Here is a 15834-nt window from a genome sequence, read left to right on the forward strand (position 1 = left end):
TTAATCGCGTCCTGCTAAGAAGAACCGTTACTCTGGGGAACGTGCAGGACATTGTGGATGGCTTTGCACAAATGGGTTTCCCTAACTGTGGAGGGGCGATAGATGGGACGCATATTCCTATTCTGACACCCCCCACCTATCATCAGAGTACATTAATCGGAAGGGGTATTTCTCTATGGTTCTCCAGGCGCTTGTGGATCACCGTGGGCATTTCATTGACATTTACACAGGCTGGCCTGGAAAGGTGCATGATGCACGCATCTTTCGGAACAGTGGCCTGTTCAGGAAGATGCAGGCAGGGTCTTTTTTCCCCAGACAGGAAGATCACAGTAGGGGATGTCAAAATGCCCATTGTGATCCTTGGAGACCCTGCTTACCCGTTACTGCCTTGGCTCATGAAACCCTATACAGGGAAGCTTGACAGGAGCAAGGACCGGTTCAACTACAGGCTGAGCCGGTGCCGAATGACTGTGGAGTGTGCTTTTGGCCGTTTAAAAGCGCACTGGAGGTCTCTGTATGGGAAGCTAGACTTGGGGGAAAGCAGCATCCCCGCGGTTATATCCGCTTGCTGTACCCTCCATAATATTTGTGAAGGGAAGGGTGAAACATTCAGTCAGGCATGGACCACCGAGGTTCAAGTCCTGGAGGCTGAATTTGCACAGCCAGAGAGCAGGGCTACTAGAGAGGCCCAGCACAGGGCTACAAGGATTAGGGATGCCTTGAGGGAGGAATTTGAGGCTGAAAGCCAACAGTAATGTTTGCTGCCTTGCACGGGAGTGAAGTGCAGTGGTTACATTGTTAGTAGGGTTCAATTTTCCCTAAAATGATTCGCAGTGCCCGTTTCTTTACTGGGCTACGGTATCTTTCATTATCTGCAATAATAAAGACTGTTTTCAAAGCCAAGAATTGTTTTATTGAAAAGAAAATAACTTCTTCTTCGAGTGCTGTCCCTGTGGGTGCTCCACTCTAGGTGACGGTGCGTCCCGGCGCTGTCGATTGGAGATTTTCAGTAGCAGTGCCTGGTTGGGGCGCATGCACCCAGATGGTATCTCCCGTCTAGTTGGAATCTTCCTGAGTGCGTGCGCCCCACACCCTCCTCAGTTCCTTCTCAACCGTCCTCGGCTGAAGACGGGACTCGGAGCAGTGCTACCTTCTCTTCCCTGATCTCTGTAGGAAACATAGAAATAATTATTAATTACTTCCCAGTTGTTTCCCTTCCTTTAGTATAGTTACATAATTAGTTACTTAGGGCTTGGCTACACTTACAAATTTGCAGCGCTGCAGCAGGGTGTGAAAACACACCCTCTGCAGCGCTGCAAATTGCGGCGCTACAAAGCGCCAGTGTAGTCAAAGCCCCAGCGCTGGGATCCGCGCTCCCAGCGCTGTCCGTTATTCCCCACAGGGAGGTGGAGTACGGACAGCGCTGGGAGAGTTTTCTCCCAGCGCTGGTGCTTTGATTACACTTAGCGCTTCAAAGCGCTGCCGCGGCAGCGCTGCTGCGGCAGCGCTTTGAAATGCAAGTGTAGCCAAAGCCTTAGTTTAAAAAAAAAAAAAAAAAACCCTCAGGCTTGTCTCCCATTGAGACACTTTCCTCGCCCATCTCTAATTCACAATGCCAGGAGCTTCGGGTTTCAAAAGATGCATCTCCTGTCAGGACTCCATGCCACGGTCAGATGGTCACTCCCAGTGTGTGAAGTGCCTCGGGACACCCACATCCCCGCAAAGTGCCAACACTGTGCGAGCCTCAAATCAAGAGCTCATCGTGACAGGGATCTGCGCCTCAAGATCATCATGATGGAGAAATCCCTGCAGCCACTGTCGGAGACGGGAAAAGTGGAACCCGCTCCCACACGCTCCCCAGCCAGATCAGAACCGGTGGGGAGCGTCGCTTCACCCTCCCTGGAGCGGAGGCACGAAGCGGAAGTCTCACAAACGAGACTCTAACAAGGGTAAGGGGTCTCCGGCGAGATCCCTACCCCCTGTGCTGACAGCAGGAAAGACAGCTGCCTCAGCCTCTTCAAATGCCTCGGCTACTGCTCTGACAGAGCTGAAAGGCAGGGACCAGACTTCCCGCGCTGGGAAGGCACTTACCCATTCGGTCCTCTCAGCGCTGCAAACGGCTGTGGCACAGACACCTCGCTCCTCTGCGGCACCCAGGCACGCTGCAACACCGGCACCATGTACCTCGGCACCAGCAACAGCAGCGGTGCCGACAGTGCATTCGGCACCGACACCAAGAACAGCCGCGCTGCTTTCAGCCTGGTCAATTTCAGCGCTGAAAGCAGCCGCGATCCCGCCAGCGCGCTCTGCCTCAGCAACAAAAATAGCTGCGGTGCTGACAGCGCGATCAGCCTCGGCACCGAGAACAGGGTCGGCACTCAGCCACTCTGCTACCCGTGCACTAGCAGCAGACCCCCTGCAGGGGGCGTCCAAGCACAATACAACAGGAAACTCTGTCACTCTCTCCTAGTAAACAGCTACAGCAGAGAGTAGACTTAGCTCAGCCTAGAGAGCAGGAACGACAGCTGCTCACTCAAAGTGACCTTTTAGTGCCACCTGAGCCTCACTCTCCACTCCTGGAAGCAGAGAACTCCTTCCTTGACCTGCCACTTTCTCCACCTGAAATGGCTTTCACCGACGGTGACCTTGAACTGCAACAGCAGGCAGAGTTCTCCCCTCCTGCTTCTCCTCCACAGGCACCTTTACAACCTCAGGTCACGGCTCAAGTTCAGCAGCCTCAGTTTCCCTATGCTGCCCCTCCGTGGGTGATGCCTGGGTTCTCCTACCCCATGCCTTGGCTGCAGTGGTACCCGTAGCAGAATCCTCCTGTCAATCACCTTCCTTCGGTACCTCAGTCTCCTGCTCCATCCACTTCCAGGGTGCCTGAACCCCCTCCTGAACCGGGGAGCTATGGACCATATCCTGATTCGCCTAATCCTAACTCTCCATCAGCCTCAGATGAAGCCATCCTCCCTCCACCTCCACAGACCGTGGACGACTGCAAACAGTTCCAAGAACTTTTGCGGAGGGTTGCGATCAGCCAGGATATTCCCTTAGAAGAGAAGCAACACAAACTCCTTAAAATCCTTCAACTGTCTGCACCCTCGAAAATTGCGCTCCCTATAAATGAAGCACTCATGGAGCCAGCTGACACTCTCTGGCAAACCCCAGCTTCTCTGGTACCAACTTGCAAGAAGGCTGAGCGTAAATATTACGTTCCTGCAAAGGACACAGACTTCCTATTCTCTCATCCACCACCGAACTCCCTTGTCATCGATGCAGTGACACAGAGGACCAAACAGTCACAATATCGACCCACCCCTCAAGACAAAGACCTTAGATGCCTTGATGTCCTGGGACGCAAGGTTTATACATCCTCTACACTACAGTTCAGGATTGCTAACTACTCTGCCCTCCTCGCCAGTTATGATTTCGATAATTACAATAAGCTTTTCGAATTTGCCTCCTACATACCAGAGGACAGAAGAGCAGACTTCAAATCAATCCTGTCTGAGGGACAATTAATCTCCAGAACAGCCCTACAGGCGTCTTTAGACACGGCGGACACAGCAGCCCGTACTACCGCAACTGCTATGGTTATGCGCAGAACCTCATGGCTCTCTGCGTCCGGCATTCCTAAAGAAATCCAGACTAAAGTGGAGGATCTCCCATTTGACAAGGACACACTCTTCTCCCAAAAAACTGACAAACTCCTCCATACCATGAAGGATTCCAGAGCGACACTGCGCACCCTGGGCATTCAACCATCTCTCCCCAGGAGACAGCGATACCAACCCTATCAAAGACCACGCACACGTCAATACTATCGCCCTCAATCCAGACTGTACGACACAACTCGGAATCGTAATAGACCTCCCAAACGCAGACAAAATCAAAACCAAGCCACCTCCTTCCGTCCACAGGGCAATAAACAACAGTTTTGAAGCTTTGGTCGAGGGTCTGCACGACCGCCCCTTGATTCCACCACTTACTTTCCCATTTGGCCACCGCCTCCAGTATTTCCAGCATGCCTGGCAGCGGATCACACAGGACCGCTGGGTCCTCGAAATAGTTCAGACCGGTTACTCCATCCCTTTTATTTCCTACCCTCCTACCCTTCCCCGTCCCTCTTCAGGGACCCCTCTCAGGAGCAATTACTTCGCACAGAAGTGGCTCACCTTCTGCAACTAGGCGCAGTGGAGCCTGTACCTCCGCAACACCAGGGGACAGGTTTCTACTCCCATTACTTTCTAACGCAGAAAAAGTCCGGGGGATGGAGGCCTATATTAGACCTACGCCGACTGAACAAATTCGTGAGGACACAAAGATTCAAGATGGTCACACTGGGCACAATAATACCCGCATTGGATCATGGGGACTGGTTCACAGCCCTCGACCTACAAGACGCTTACTTCCACATATCAATTCATCCTGCTCACAGACGCTTCCTATGATTCACAATCATATGATCACTTCCAATACCGAGTTCTTCCTTTTGGACTCTCCACGGCTCCAAGAGTTTTTCCCAAGACCTTAGCCGTCGTTGTGGCTCACCTCCGCAAACACGGAGTCACGCTTTTCCCCTATCTAGACGATTGCCTCATCAAGGGCGACTCCTGTGGCGACACACTTCAAGCCACACGTCTCACCATCTCCCTCTTTCACAGCCTAGGTCTCCAAATAAACACCCAAAAATCCACCCTGATACCCACGCAACAGAGAGAGTTCATTGGAGCTCATCTCGAGACAACCCAGAGCAGGGCCTCGCTCCCATACAACAGATTCCTCGCTATCACACAGCTCATACGCACACACTCTACTCGTCCCAGGACACAAGCAAGAATCTGCCTACAGCTCCTTGGTCACATGGCAGCTACCACCTTCGTGGTTCAACACGCCAGGCTACGTATGAGATGCCTCCAGGGCTGGCTCAACTCCAATTTCAAACCCAGCAGACATCCCTTAGGGATGCTGCTCACTCCTCCTCCCAATGTTATAACTTCCCTACAATGGTGGACAAGTCCAGAAAACCTCTGTGCAGGGGTTCCCTTCCAGCAACGATCCCCAATGCTCATGCTCACCACGGATGCTTCCCTGATAGGTTGGGGAGCGCATCTAGGAGAACACAGAGCACAAGGTCGATGGTCTCCATCAGAGACGCATCTACATATAAATCTCCTAGAACTCAGAGCAGTGAGGAAAGCATGCCTTCACTTTCTTCCCCTTATAAAGAACAAATATCTGCGAGTTTTAACAGACAACATAGCATGTATGTATTACATAAACAGACGGGGGGGGTGCCAGATCACATTCCCTCTGCATGGAAACCATTCAACTCTGGAATTGGTGCATACAACATCGAATACAGATCATCGCCTCCTGTCTACCAGGCTGCCACAACACTACTGCCGATGCACTCAGCAGGCACTTCTCCACAGAACACGAGTGGGAACTGCACCCCGCAGTACTCCAACACCTTTTCTCCCACTGGGGCACTCCATCAATAGATCTCTTCGCCACGACCCGAAATCGAAAATGCCCCCCGTTTTGCTCCAGGGCGGGACTCGGGACTGCATCCCTAGGGGATGCATTCCTCATTTCATGGAACAGTTACCTCCTGTACGCCTTCCTGCCTATCCCTCTACTACACAGGGTTATTCGGAAGATCGCGGACGACAAGGCCCAGGTCATCCTTATTGCCCCGGCTTGGCCAAGACAGACGTATCCTTACCTTCTCCGCATGTCCTCCCGTCACCCATGGGCTCTCCCCAACAGGCCAGACCTCCTTTACCAGGACAATGGGCGGGTCCTTCATCCCCAACTCCAGAAGCTCCACCTCACGGCCTGGTTCCTTCATGGTTCCAAACCCATGAACTAGCTTGTTCCGAGCAAGTCCTAAATGTCCTCCTGCACAGTAGGAGAGACTCCACCCGCAAAACCTACCTTCAGAAGTGGAAGCGCTTCGCTCTTTGGTGCTCACATAAACATTTAGCACCCAACAATGTGACCCTTCCTAACATTCTAGATTACCTCCTCGAACTAAAACAGGACGGACTTTCGCTTAGCTCCATCAAAGTGCACCTGGCGGCGCTTACCACCTTCCACAAACTATTGGATGGGTACTCATTCTTTACACACCCCACCATTAAACGCTTTCTCTCTGGCCTGCAAAATCTCTACCCTGAAATTCACGCAACAGTGGCTACATGGAATCTTAACCTCGTTCTTCATGCTTTCATGAAACCTCCATTTGAGCCCTTGGCTACCTCCTCTGATCTCCATATGTCCATGAAGGTGGCTTTCCTAGCTGCCATAACATCAGCAAGGAGAGTTGGAGAAATAAGTGCCTTGATGGCCCACCCTCCATACACAATCTTTTCCAAAGATAAAGTCACTTTGAGACCGCATCCTCAATTTCTTCCTTAGGTGGTATCGACCTTCCACCTCAACCAACCTATATATTTTCCAACTTTCTACCCCAAACCTCACAAAACACCACAGGACGCAACCCTGCATACTCTCGACGTCAGGCGAGCAATTGCCTTTTATTTAGACAGGACTAAACCATTTCGCAAGTCTCCACGACTTTCTTTCAATTGCCGAAAGATCAAAAGGCACGGCTATTTCTAAACAACGCCTGTCCAAGTGGATCTCTGACTGCATCAGATCCTGTTACCGTGCGAAGAATCTTCAACCGCCTGAAGGCGTTAGAACTCATTCCACTAGAGCCATGTCGGCATCCATTGCCTTCCTACACAACGTTCCCATTCCCGATATCTGCAAAGCAGCTACATGGTCATCTGAACACACGTTTGCAAAACACTATGCTTTAACGCAAGACACCACGGCAGACACAATAGTAGGTCATACAGTACTATCTTCAGTATTCCCTGCCGTATCTCCAAAGTCCCACCAACCATAGTGGGTACTGCTACACATTCACCTAGAGTGGAGCACCCATAGGGACAGCACTCGAAGAAGAAGAGAAAGTTACTCACCTTGCAGTAACTGAGGTTCTTCGAGATGTGTGTCCCTGTGGGTGCTCCACTCCCCACCCTCCTCCCCTCTACTTTGGAGTACTGAGATGACTCTCCACGGTAGAGAAGGAACTGAGGAGGGTGTGGGGCGCACGCACTCAGGAAGATTCCAACTAGACGGGAGATACCATCTGGGTGCATGCGCCCCAACCAGGCACTGCTACCGAAAATCTCCGATCGACAGTGCCGGGACGCACCGTTACCTAGAGTGGAGCACCCACAGGGACACACATCTCGAAGAACCTCAGTTACTGCAAGGTGAGTAACTTTCTCTTCCTTGACAGACACACAACATTTTGGGAACCTAAAAGGGCAGGGGGGTGGGTTGGTGAACTGTACAGTCACAAGTTTGCATATGTCCTGTCTGGAGTGCTGTGCAATGACTGCTGCACTTCAGAATGCCTATACTGCATGGTGATGGGGGTTGAGTGCAGAGGGTAAGGGTCGTAGTTCTCAGGGCTGGTTGGTGAACGTACAGGTGTTGGAGGCAGCTGGTGGTGGTAAGAACCTGGATGCTGGGGAAGGGGGTTTTGAGCTGACATTGGGGCACAAGGGAAAAAGCTTTGGGACGGGGGTGGCGGTGGGGTAGCACGGTAGTGCTCTGCCTGCATGGCTACGAGTGACTGGATAGAGTCCGCTTGGTGCGCCAGGATGCTTAGCAGCTGCTTTGTGCTTTTCCTCCTGGCCACTGCGTTTCTCTGGCGGATCCTGCTTTCCCTTTCTCTCCAGTCCTGCAGGTTTTTACTCTCTCTAGCAGAGTGATCAATAACTGTTTTCAGCATGTCTTCCTTGGTTTTTCGCGGCTTCTTCCTGAGATTTTGTAGCCTCTGTGCAGTGGCGGAGACAGGCAGTCCAGCAGACAAGGTCGCTTTTGGAAAGGCAAAAATGGCAACAGTTAACAGGGGTAGCATTGTTCATAATCTCATCCAGACAGTAATTCCCACACGCTGAAGGAGTTTACAGTCTTCACTTTAGCATACTTTTCCCAAACCAAACAAAGCACACACAACCCAACAGGAGCCACGAAATGGTGAGTAAGGGGGACGGATTGCTTCAGGGCTGTGCAGGGGTTTCTGTGCGTTGGGGACAGCAAACAGCTACAGGGGGCATCTGCACTGAACAGTCTCCCAACATTTTCCACAGGAGTTAATCCTGGAAGATATCTCGCTGCTGCGGGTCACCAGGGAAGAGCGGGAAGGTCTTCTACAGCAATGCGGATTCCGCCCTGGCCCCTATGCAGCTTGCCTGTGTGCAGCAATGGCCCCCCCCCCCCCCAATCCCTCGCGGCACAGTGGCGTGGATGCGTTAGCCTGACTGGGACAAGGACCACAATGGCTCTCCCTATAAACTTGCGCAGGCGCATTGCCCACACTCTGGCTGAAACTTTTGAGGAGATTACTGCAGCAGATTACCGCGACATGATAGACCACATCAATGGGCTATTCCACATCTAGGCATGCATGCATGCAGCCTTAACCCCCCCCTCCTCTCCCGAAACATTTCCATGCTGAAAATAAAAGCCGCTTACCGGGAACCCGTTCCTCTGCTTGTACTTCACCAAGTGCTGGCTGCTGCGATTGGCTACCTTCCTCCTGGCTTGAGAAGAGCTCCTGGCTGCATGCCTCCTGGGACTCTGGGGTGTCTTCCCCCATCCCAGTAGCTTCACTCTCGGTTTCCTCCACCCCCCGCTCCTCCTCCTCCTCCTCCTGTCCCTCACCCGGCTCAGAAGTGTCCATCGTGGTCATCAGATTGGCAGTGGGGTCACCCCCAAGTATCGCGTCCATCTCCCTGTAAAAACGGCAGGTCGTGGGGGCAGCGCCGGAGCGGCGGTTTCCCTCGCGAGCTTTGTAATAGGCACTCCGCAGCTCCTTTACTTTAACCCTGCATTGCAGCGCGTCCCGGTCATGGCCCCTTTCCAGCATGTCCTTTGAGACCTGGGCAAAGGTATCATAATTCTTATGGCTAGAGCGCAGCTGTGCCTGCACAGCTTCCTCCCCCCAAACACTAATGAGGGCCAGCAACTTGCCATTGCTCCATGCTGGAGCTCGTTTGCCGTGTGGAGGCATGGTCACCTGGAAAGATTCACTGATTGCACTCCACACCTGGCTGAGCAAACAGGAAGGGGATTTTTAAAATTCCCGGGGCATTTAAAGGGCTGGTCACCTGAGGCCAGGGCAGTAGAGTGCAAACTGATGAGCAGAGTGGCTGAACAGGAATTCTGGGATATCTCCTAATACCCTGGAGGCCAATAACAGCGCTGGTGTGTGTCCACACCTGACGAGCAGCGCTGGATCACCAGTGCTGCAATCGCTACACCCCAACCAGACCAGGTGTACAGCCAGCACTGCAGCCAGGGAGTTGCAGCGCTAGATGTGCCTTGCAGGTGTGGACAGTTACTAAGTTGCAGCGCTGGAAAGCCTCCACCAGCGCTGCAACTCTCAAGTGTAGCCAAGCCCTCAGTGACATGCCAAATGGCCTTGGGTAATGTGGGTTTCAAAAATAGCCGTCTTCACTAGCTAGATAAGAAATTATGTTGATTTAATACTGAAGAGCTGATTGACAGTTGGCAGAGCATTTACTCTGAAAGACTGTCAGCATTTAGGGTGTAGTGTGATTAAATTTATCTTTCTGTAGTGCGAATTGTGTGGCTCCACACCTAGAGGAGGAGAACCACTGGATTGGGGTGTTGATCTAATTTCAAGTGTATTATTCTGTAAATGGTGAGTCACATTAAAACATAGCATAAACACTTACATCATAAGAGAACATGTTCATTTCAAAATGTATGCAAAATGTAAAGTCCTTTAACCGACATACATTGCTACATTTAATTAATTCAGTTGTATTCTCAGAATGGATTCCCATTCACTTAAAGCAATTTAAACGAAAATTTAAAATTCACTGTCTTATGTAATTACATTGGATGTGTATTTTTAAACCACTTTGATTTCATTCTAAATAATGAACTCTTCAAGCTTTGGCAGGTCCTTTCAGATAACTATTGGTAAACCTAAAATCCACGTAATTCCTTATTAACCTCTTTATAAAGTTAATGCTGGATATTTGCAGTAATTGGTGTACAAGCACAATATAGTTCCCAATGCTGGTTAGTAAACACCCCCCAGTTTGTTTGTCAGGGTTTTACATAGGGAGGAAGTGTTGCATGTAATGAACAATACTATGATGCTGCCTTTTAAAATCCTGAATTTCTTGAATTAGGTATTCAATACTGAAGTGTTATGGTTCAAACTTGCTCATATGTGTGGGCCCAAAGACTTTCATGGGCCATTCCAGACCTTAGATTACACCAGTCACGCAGAAATCATCAACTTTCCTAACTTGTGCTATATGATCACAGGGATTTTTCTAATTACCAATGTCCTAATATTAATGGCAAACTCATCTTAAATGACTTTTTTTTAAAAGCATTGCCTATTATACATTATCTTAAAACTGAAGACTAATCTAGTTTTGCTGTTAACCCTCTGTACTTCACTTGGTATGAACAATAAACTGAGTAAAAAAGCCAAAGTGAAACTAATGAAATGATGTAAGGGGATATTTTAATCCAAACTGAAACAGAAGACTCATTATACTAGGCAAACCTGCAGTCATGCCCCTTTAAGCTAAATTTTGGATCCAACTTATCTGAGGGTGTTCTTTGTGCGGAAAATGATGGGGCAACAAATCTGAAGCTAAACTTAAGTAGCGATAACTTGCAGGAGAACATGATATAGGCCAGGGGTGGGCAAACTTTTTGGCCTGAGGGCCACATTGGGGTGGGGAACTTGCTTGCAGGGCCATGAATGTAGGGCTGGGGCAGGGGGTTGGGGTGTGGGAGGGAGTGTGGAGGGTGGGGGGTGTGGTGTGCAGGAAGGGGCTCAAGGCAAGGGGTTGGGGGCAGAGGAGGAGTGCGGGGTGTATGGGGGGGGCTCAGGGAAGGGGGTTGAGGTGCAGGTGCAGCAGGGAGTTGGGGTGCAGGCAGGGGGCCCAGGGCAGGGAGTTGGGGTGCAGGAGGGGTTCGGGGTGTGGGCTCCATCCTAGTGCCACTTACCTGGAGTGGCTCCGGGGTGGCAGCGACGTGCAGCCACCTGGCCCTGCACCGCTCCAGGAAGTGGTTGGCACTATGTCCCTGTGGCCCCTGGGGGAGGGAGCGCAGAGGGCTCCGCGTGCCTGTGGATACCTCCCCTGAAGCTCCCATTGGTGCTGGTTCCCCATTCCCAGCCAGTGGGAGCTTCAGGGGAGGTACCCAGAAGCAAGGGCAGCATGCAGAGCTCTTCTCCCCCCGCCTCCGTCCCCCCGGGGCCACAGGGACGTGGTGCTGGCCCCTTCTGGGAGCAGTGTGGGGCCTGCAGTGCCACAAGAGTGTCAATCCCTTGGGCTGGATTCAAAGCCGTGAGGGGGCCGATCTCGCCCACGAGCCATACTTTGCTCACCTCTGATATAGGCATTAGCATGTTTCTGATGTTTGGGGAGCTTGAGTCCTATGTATGGTGACTAAGAGAAGCTCTTGTACAGGTAGAAATAATTTTTTTTAACTAGTCTTAAAATAAATAAAACAATGTGCAGCTACACTAATCATCTGGCCTACTAATTACATTAACTCATATGTTTGGGATTTATGTGGGTTACATAAGCCAATACCTTTCATATAACATTTTCATTTTATGCCAATTTTCTCTTTAAAAACAATGTAGTTCTTGTTCTGGCAGGCTTCAGATCTGACTTGCAGTTTAGCTCAAACTTGTATCTATCAGGCATCTTGAACAGATTACTAAATGTCTCTCTAACTGTGGAGTCGTGGCTTACTTACAAAATGGTTTCTGCAAAATATTGTCCAGTTATCCTCTTTCAACACTTGACTGTGGGTCTAATTGCAAATAAAATATTATGAAACTTTACCCAAATATTTTATTGATTATCCATGTACAGTAATTAGTTGGTGCCTGACAATGAGGTTCCATATACTTACATTGTTACATTGTTAAATTTGGCTTATTGGAAGTAGAGATGTATGTAGAGAGAATATGTATACCCATTCAACTAACACTACTCTGCCCTAAATGTGGGGTCTTAAGGAGAGCTCTCTGCTTCAGTTTGTGGCCTACAAACGTTGTCAGTTTACCATTGTCATTGTTGCAGCATCTGGGATCTTTGTCTGATGCTAGTTCTAGGTCAGTGTGCGTCCAAGTATTTGTCTACAAGTTACCAGGCTATAAAGGAAAACTTAAACAAGCAAAATCCCTTTATTCTTCTGTGACCATTATCTTGTATATCTAAGGTGAAAGCCTCACTGCATCAGTATGCACTGTAGGAATTTGCTTACATGGGCTTAGCTATCTTTCTCTTCAGAGGAATCAGTAACTTCACTAGATACGAAGTCAAATAATGCAGTTTGTCTAGTATTATGACAGGTCCAGGATAGCAAGTGTCCTCAAACACTAAATTGGCTTCTGGGCCCCTTTTATAGAAGCTACGTATCTTTCTCTGGAATAAACAGCATAACTGTTTAACCTAGTGAATTGTGTACAGCAATAGCTTTAACTCCATACGCTAGTGGTTTTTAACTCGTGGCCCGTGGACTCCTTGGGGTCCACAGACTAAGATTTCCAAAGGGGTCCACACCTCCATTTGAATTTTTTTAAGGGTCCGGAAATGAAAAAAGTTTGAAAACCAGTGCCATACACCAAGCTAATAAGCTTATATTCTTTTACTTTTTTCCCCCAATGGACCAGGGACATGGCATGAAATAAAATATATATATATGACTATCTGTTTTAGTGGTTCTTGAACATTTTAAGAGGAATAGCCAGACTGGATCCCATTTGAGGTCCATCTATCCTGTTTGACAATGACCGGTACCAGATTCTTCAGAGATCTTGGGAAAGGCAGATGTGGGATAATCTGCCTCCTGTGTTAAGTTTCATCCTGATCTGTTGTTGGTAAAGATTGGCTTAAACCCTGAAGCATAAGGTTTAATATCCCTTTTAAAAAAATTGTCCTGGAATTATGATGTTTCCTCTTCTTTTATATCCATGTGCAGAATGAATTTTGTTATGTGCATCATTATGCAGGTGATGTGTGGTGGGGGTGGGGCAGAGGGGTTCAGAGTGTCGGTGGGGGATCAGGGCTAGGGCAGAGGGATGGGGTGAGGGCTCTGGACTGAGGCAGGGAGTTGGGGTACAGGAGGGGATATGGGCTTGGGGAAGGAGTTTGGGTGCGGGAGGGGGCTCAGGGCTGGGACAGGGCATTAGGCTGCAGGCTCGGGGGTGGGGATGAAGGGTTTGGGATGCAGGCTGCTCTAGACTGAGACAGGAAGAGGACTCTCCCTAGCGCTCTTTTGCTGCAGCAGCCCAGGGCTTCAGGAGAGGTGCCTCTCCTCACTGCTCACTTGTGTGGCCCTTGTTAGTCTGCCGCGTGGCCACACAGCTTAGAGCTTGTTCTGGGATACTCTTGATATCCATCGTGATGTCCCATACCTATCTAATCATGTTGTGGATCACTCCATAAAATATTATATTATCTATCTCTTACACTATCCACCTTTTCTGTGGCAATTTGTGTTCTGTTGCATGAAAAAGATTCTACAGATGGGTGTGGTTCTGAAATCCTGTTAGCTTCTGCACATTTTGAACTTGAAACAGAGAAGCCAAAAAGACATGGACCTAAGTGTGTAGAGTATGGAGAGGAGCTTGGGCTTGCTTCTTCAAAAAGCCTCTGGCAACTGAGACGGAGACTGGCTTACAATTAACAAGAAGAATCTTTGCTTGACCACTGTAGGCACTTCACCATTTTGCCAGCAGTCAACCTAGATCACATTGAAATGTTCCACAAATCAGTCAAAACCTAAATGGGTCAAGTTGTATAAACTTACTACTGACTGATTTAAAGAGTGTATGCTTATGCGATGAATGCTGCAAATAGCAAGGATACATAGCTATTTTAACAGTAGGTCTCAAAGGGCTTTACAATGGAAGGTATCACATCCCCATTTGCAGATGGGGAAACTGAGGCATAGCAAGATGAAGTGACTTGCCCAAGGTCACCCAGTAGACAAGTGGCAGAGCCAGGAATAGAACCCCTTGTCAGCGATCTGTTCTGTAAGCTACTCTGCGTTCCTGTACACACGTAATTGTAAAGAATTCTTTAGTGTTTAGGTTTCTATTCTTCCATCACACCCATCTACACGGTTATAGTTAGCCAGCCTCTGGGTGATATGGTATTCTGTGCCAACTAGTTATGACAGAACTGTTGCACCATGCAGCCTGCCTATTTTTTTTTATTTTTTTTGGAAGTGGCCCATTGTGGAATATATGGTAAGTGGTAGGTGAATCTGGCTGAATAATTTGTCAGAATAATATTTATTGTATCAGTTTTTAATAACTACTTGCAAGCTTGCTAGATATCTTTTGTATAGGATATGATTTTCAAGAGTTCTGTACTGTGTGGTATAGCAAATTGCGCGCACACAAAAAAAATCACATGAAAGAAGGCACTTAGCCAAGCTACCTTGTCCAGTGACATTGTATAGTAGCTGTAATATTGCCGGGGTGACCAGCAGGTCAACAGTTGACTTTTTAGGGTATAAAACAAACTTAGAATAGCTTAATGCATCACCTACCTCTACTGATTTGTCCAGTTTCTTTACTGATTGGTTCTGGAAGGAGAGTGGAGTGTGGTGGTAAACCTACAAGTTGCTTTGCTTTTTAAAAATAGTTAGATTTGCCACCTTCTATGTATTAGTTTGATCAAGTCAGCTTTCTTCTGAATTTACGTTTAAATTTGTACAAATAAACTGGAATTTCCCATCTTTTCCAGGGACTACTTAGTTAAATGGAAAGGAAGATTTTGTACCCTTCAGAATGTTTCTGGAACTGACACTGCAAATCTTGTGGTCAATTTCCATAGATTGAGTGCTTCAATTTTAGTTTTCTTTATCCATTCTCAACAGACCATCTGAAAGATCTTTCCACAATATCAGTCTGTTAACTGCCTCTCAATTCTTAACTGACCCTCTAAAATGAGTACTAATTCAATGTCTTGGTTTCAGTAAGGTATTTATGATATTGTACTAATATTTATTTCTTTAAATTTACCTTATTCAGGTGACATTCATGGGCAATATACAGATTTACTTCGATTGTTTGAGTATGGAGGATTCCCACCAGAAGCCAACTATCTTTTCCTGGGAGATTACGTAGACAGAGGCAAGCAGTCTCTGGAAACCATCTGCCTATTACTGGCATACAAAATCAAGTATCCAGAAAACTTCTTTCTCCTAAGAGGAAACCATGAGTGTGCTAGCATTAATCGTATCTATGGATTCTATGATGAATGTAAGCAAAACCTTCTAGTTCTCAAAAGTTGCTTCTATTTAACAATATGTTGTAGGACTAGAAAGTAGATTTTTAACCAAATAATGACTGTTCATTGCAAGAATTTATCAAAGCAATCTGTAGGAAAAGCTTTCCATAAATTATTTTGAAACACAGCTTATGTCTCTTAATACTTGGTTTTACATATGTGGTCTTTACTTGAAGTAAATTTACTCTGAAATGCTTTTAACAGGTGATCTTTACAGGTTTTATGAAACTTGAATAATTCAACTTTCAGACTTTTGGCAGAGTATAATGTACATTGTAGGTTGGCTATATAATTCCTTTTATAATAGACTATTCTGTTCCTGCAGGCAAACGGCGATTTAATATTAAACTTTGGAAGACATTCACAGACTGCTTTAACTGTCTGCCTATTGCAGCCATTGTGGATGAGAAGATCTTCTGCTGTCATGGAGGTA

General features: G+C 48.0%; 1 protein-coding gene across 1 annotated transcript in view; it reads left to right on the forward strand.

The window, feature by feature from the left end:
* PPP1CB (protein phosphatase 1 catalytic subunit beta) overlaps nt 1-15834 on the forward strand; it is a 61990-nt gene that overhangs the window by 19659 nt on the left and 26497 nt on the right. Inside the window, exons 3-4 of the mRNA XM_045009520.1 lie at nt 15143-15373; nt 15727-15831. Coding sequence (XP_044865455.1) covers nt 15143-15373; nt 15727-15831 — 336 coding nt within the window. The remainder of the gene's footprint in view (nt 1-15142; nt 15374-15726; nt 15832-15834) is intronic.

The sequence above is a fragment of the Mauremys mutica genome, chromosome 3 (assembly GCF_020497125.1).
Source record: "Mauremys mutica isolate MM-2020 ecotype Southern chromosome 3, ASM2049712v1, whole genome shotgun sequence".
Classification (NCBI taxonomy): domain Eukaryota; kingdom Metazoa; phylum Chordata; order Testudines; family Geoemydidae; genus Mauremys; species Mauremys mutica.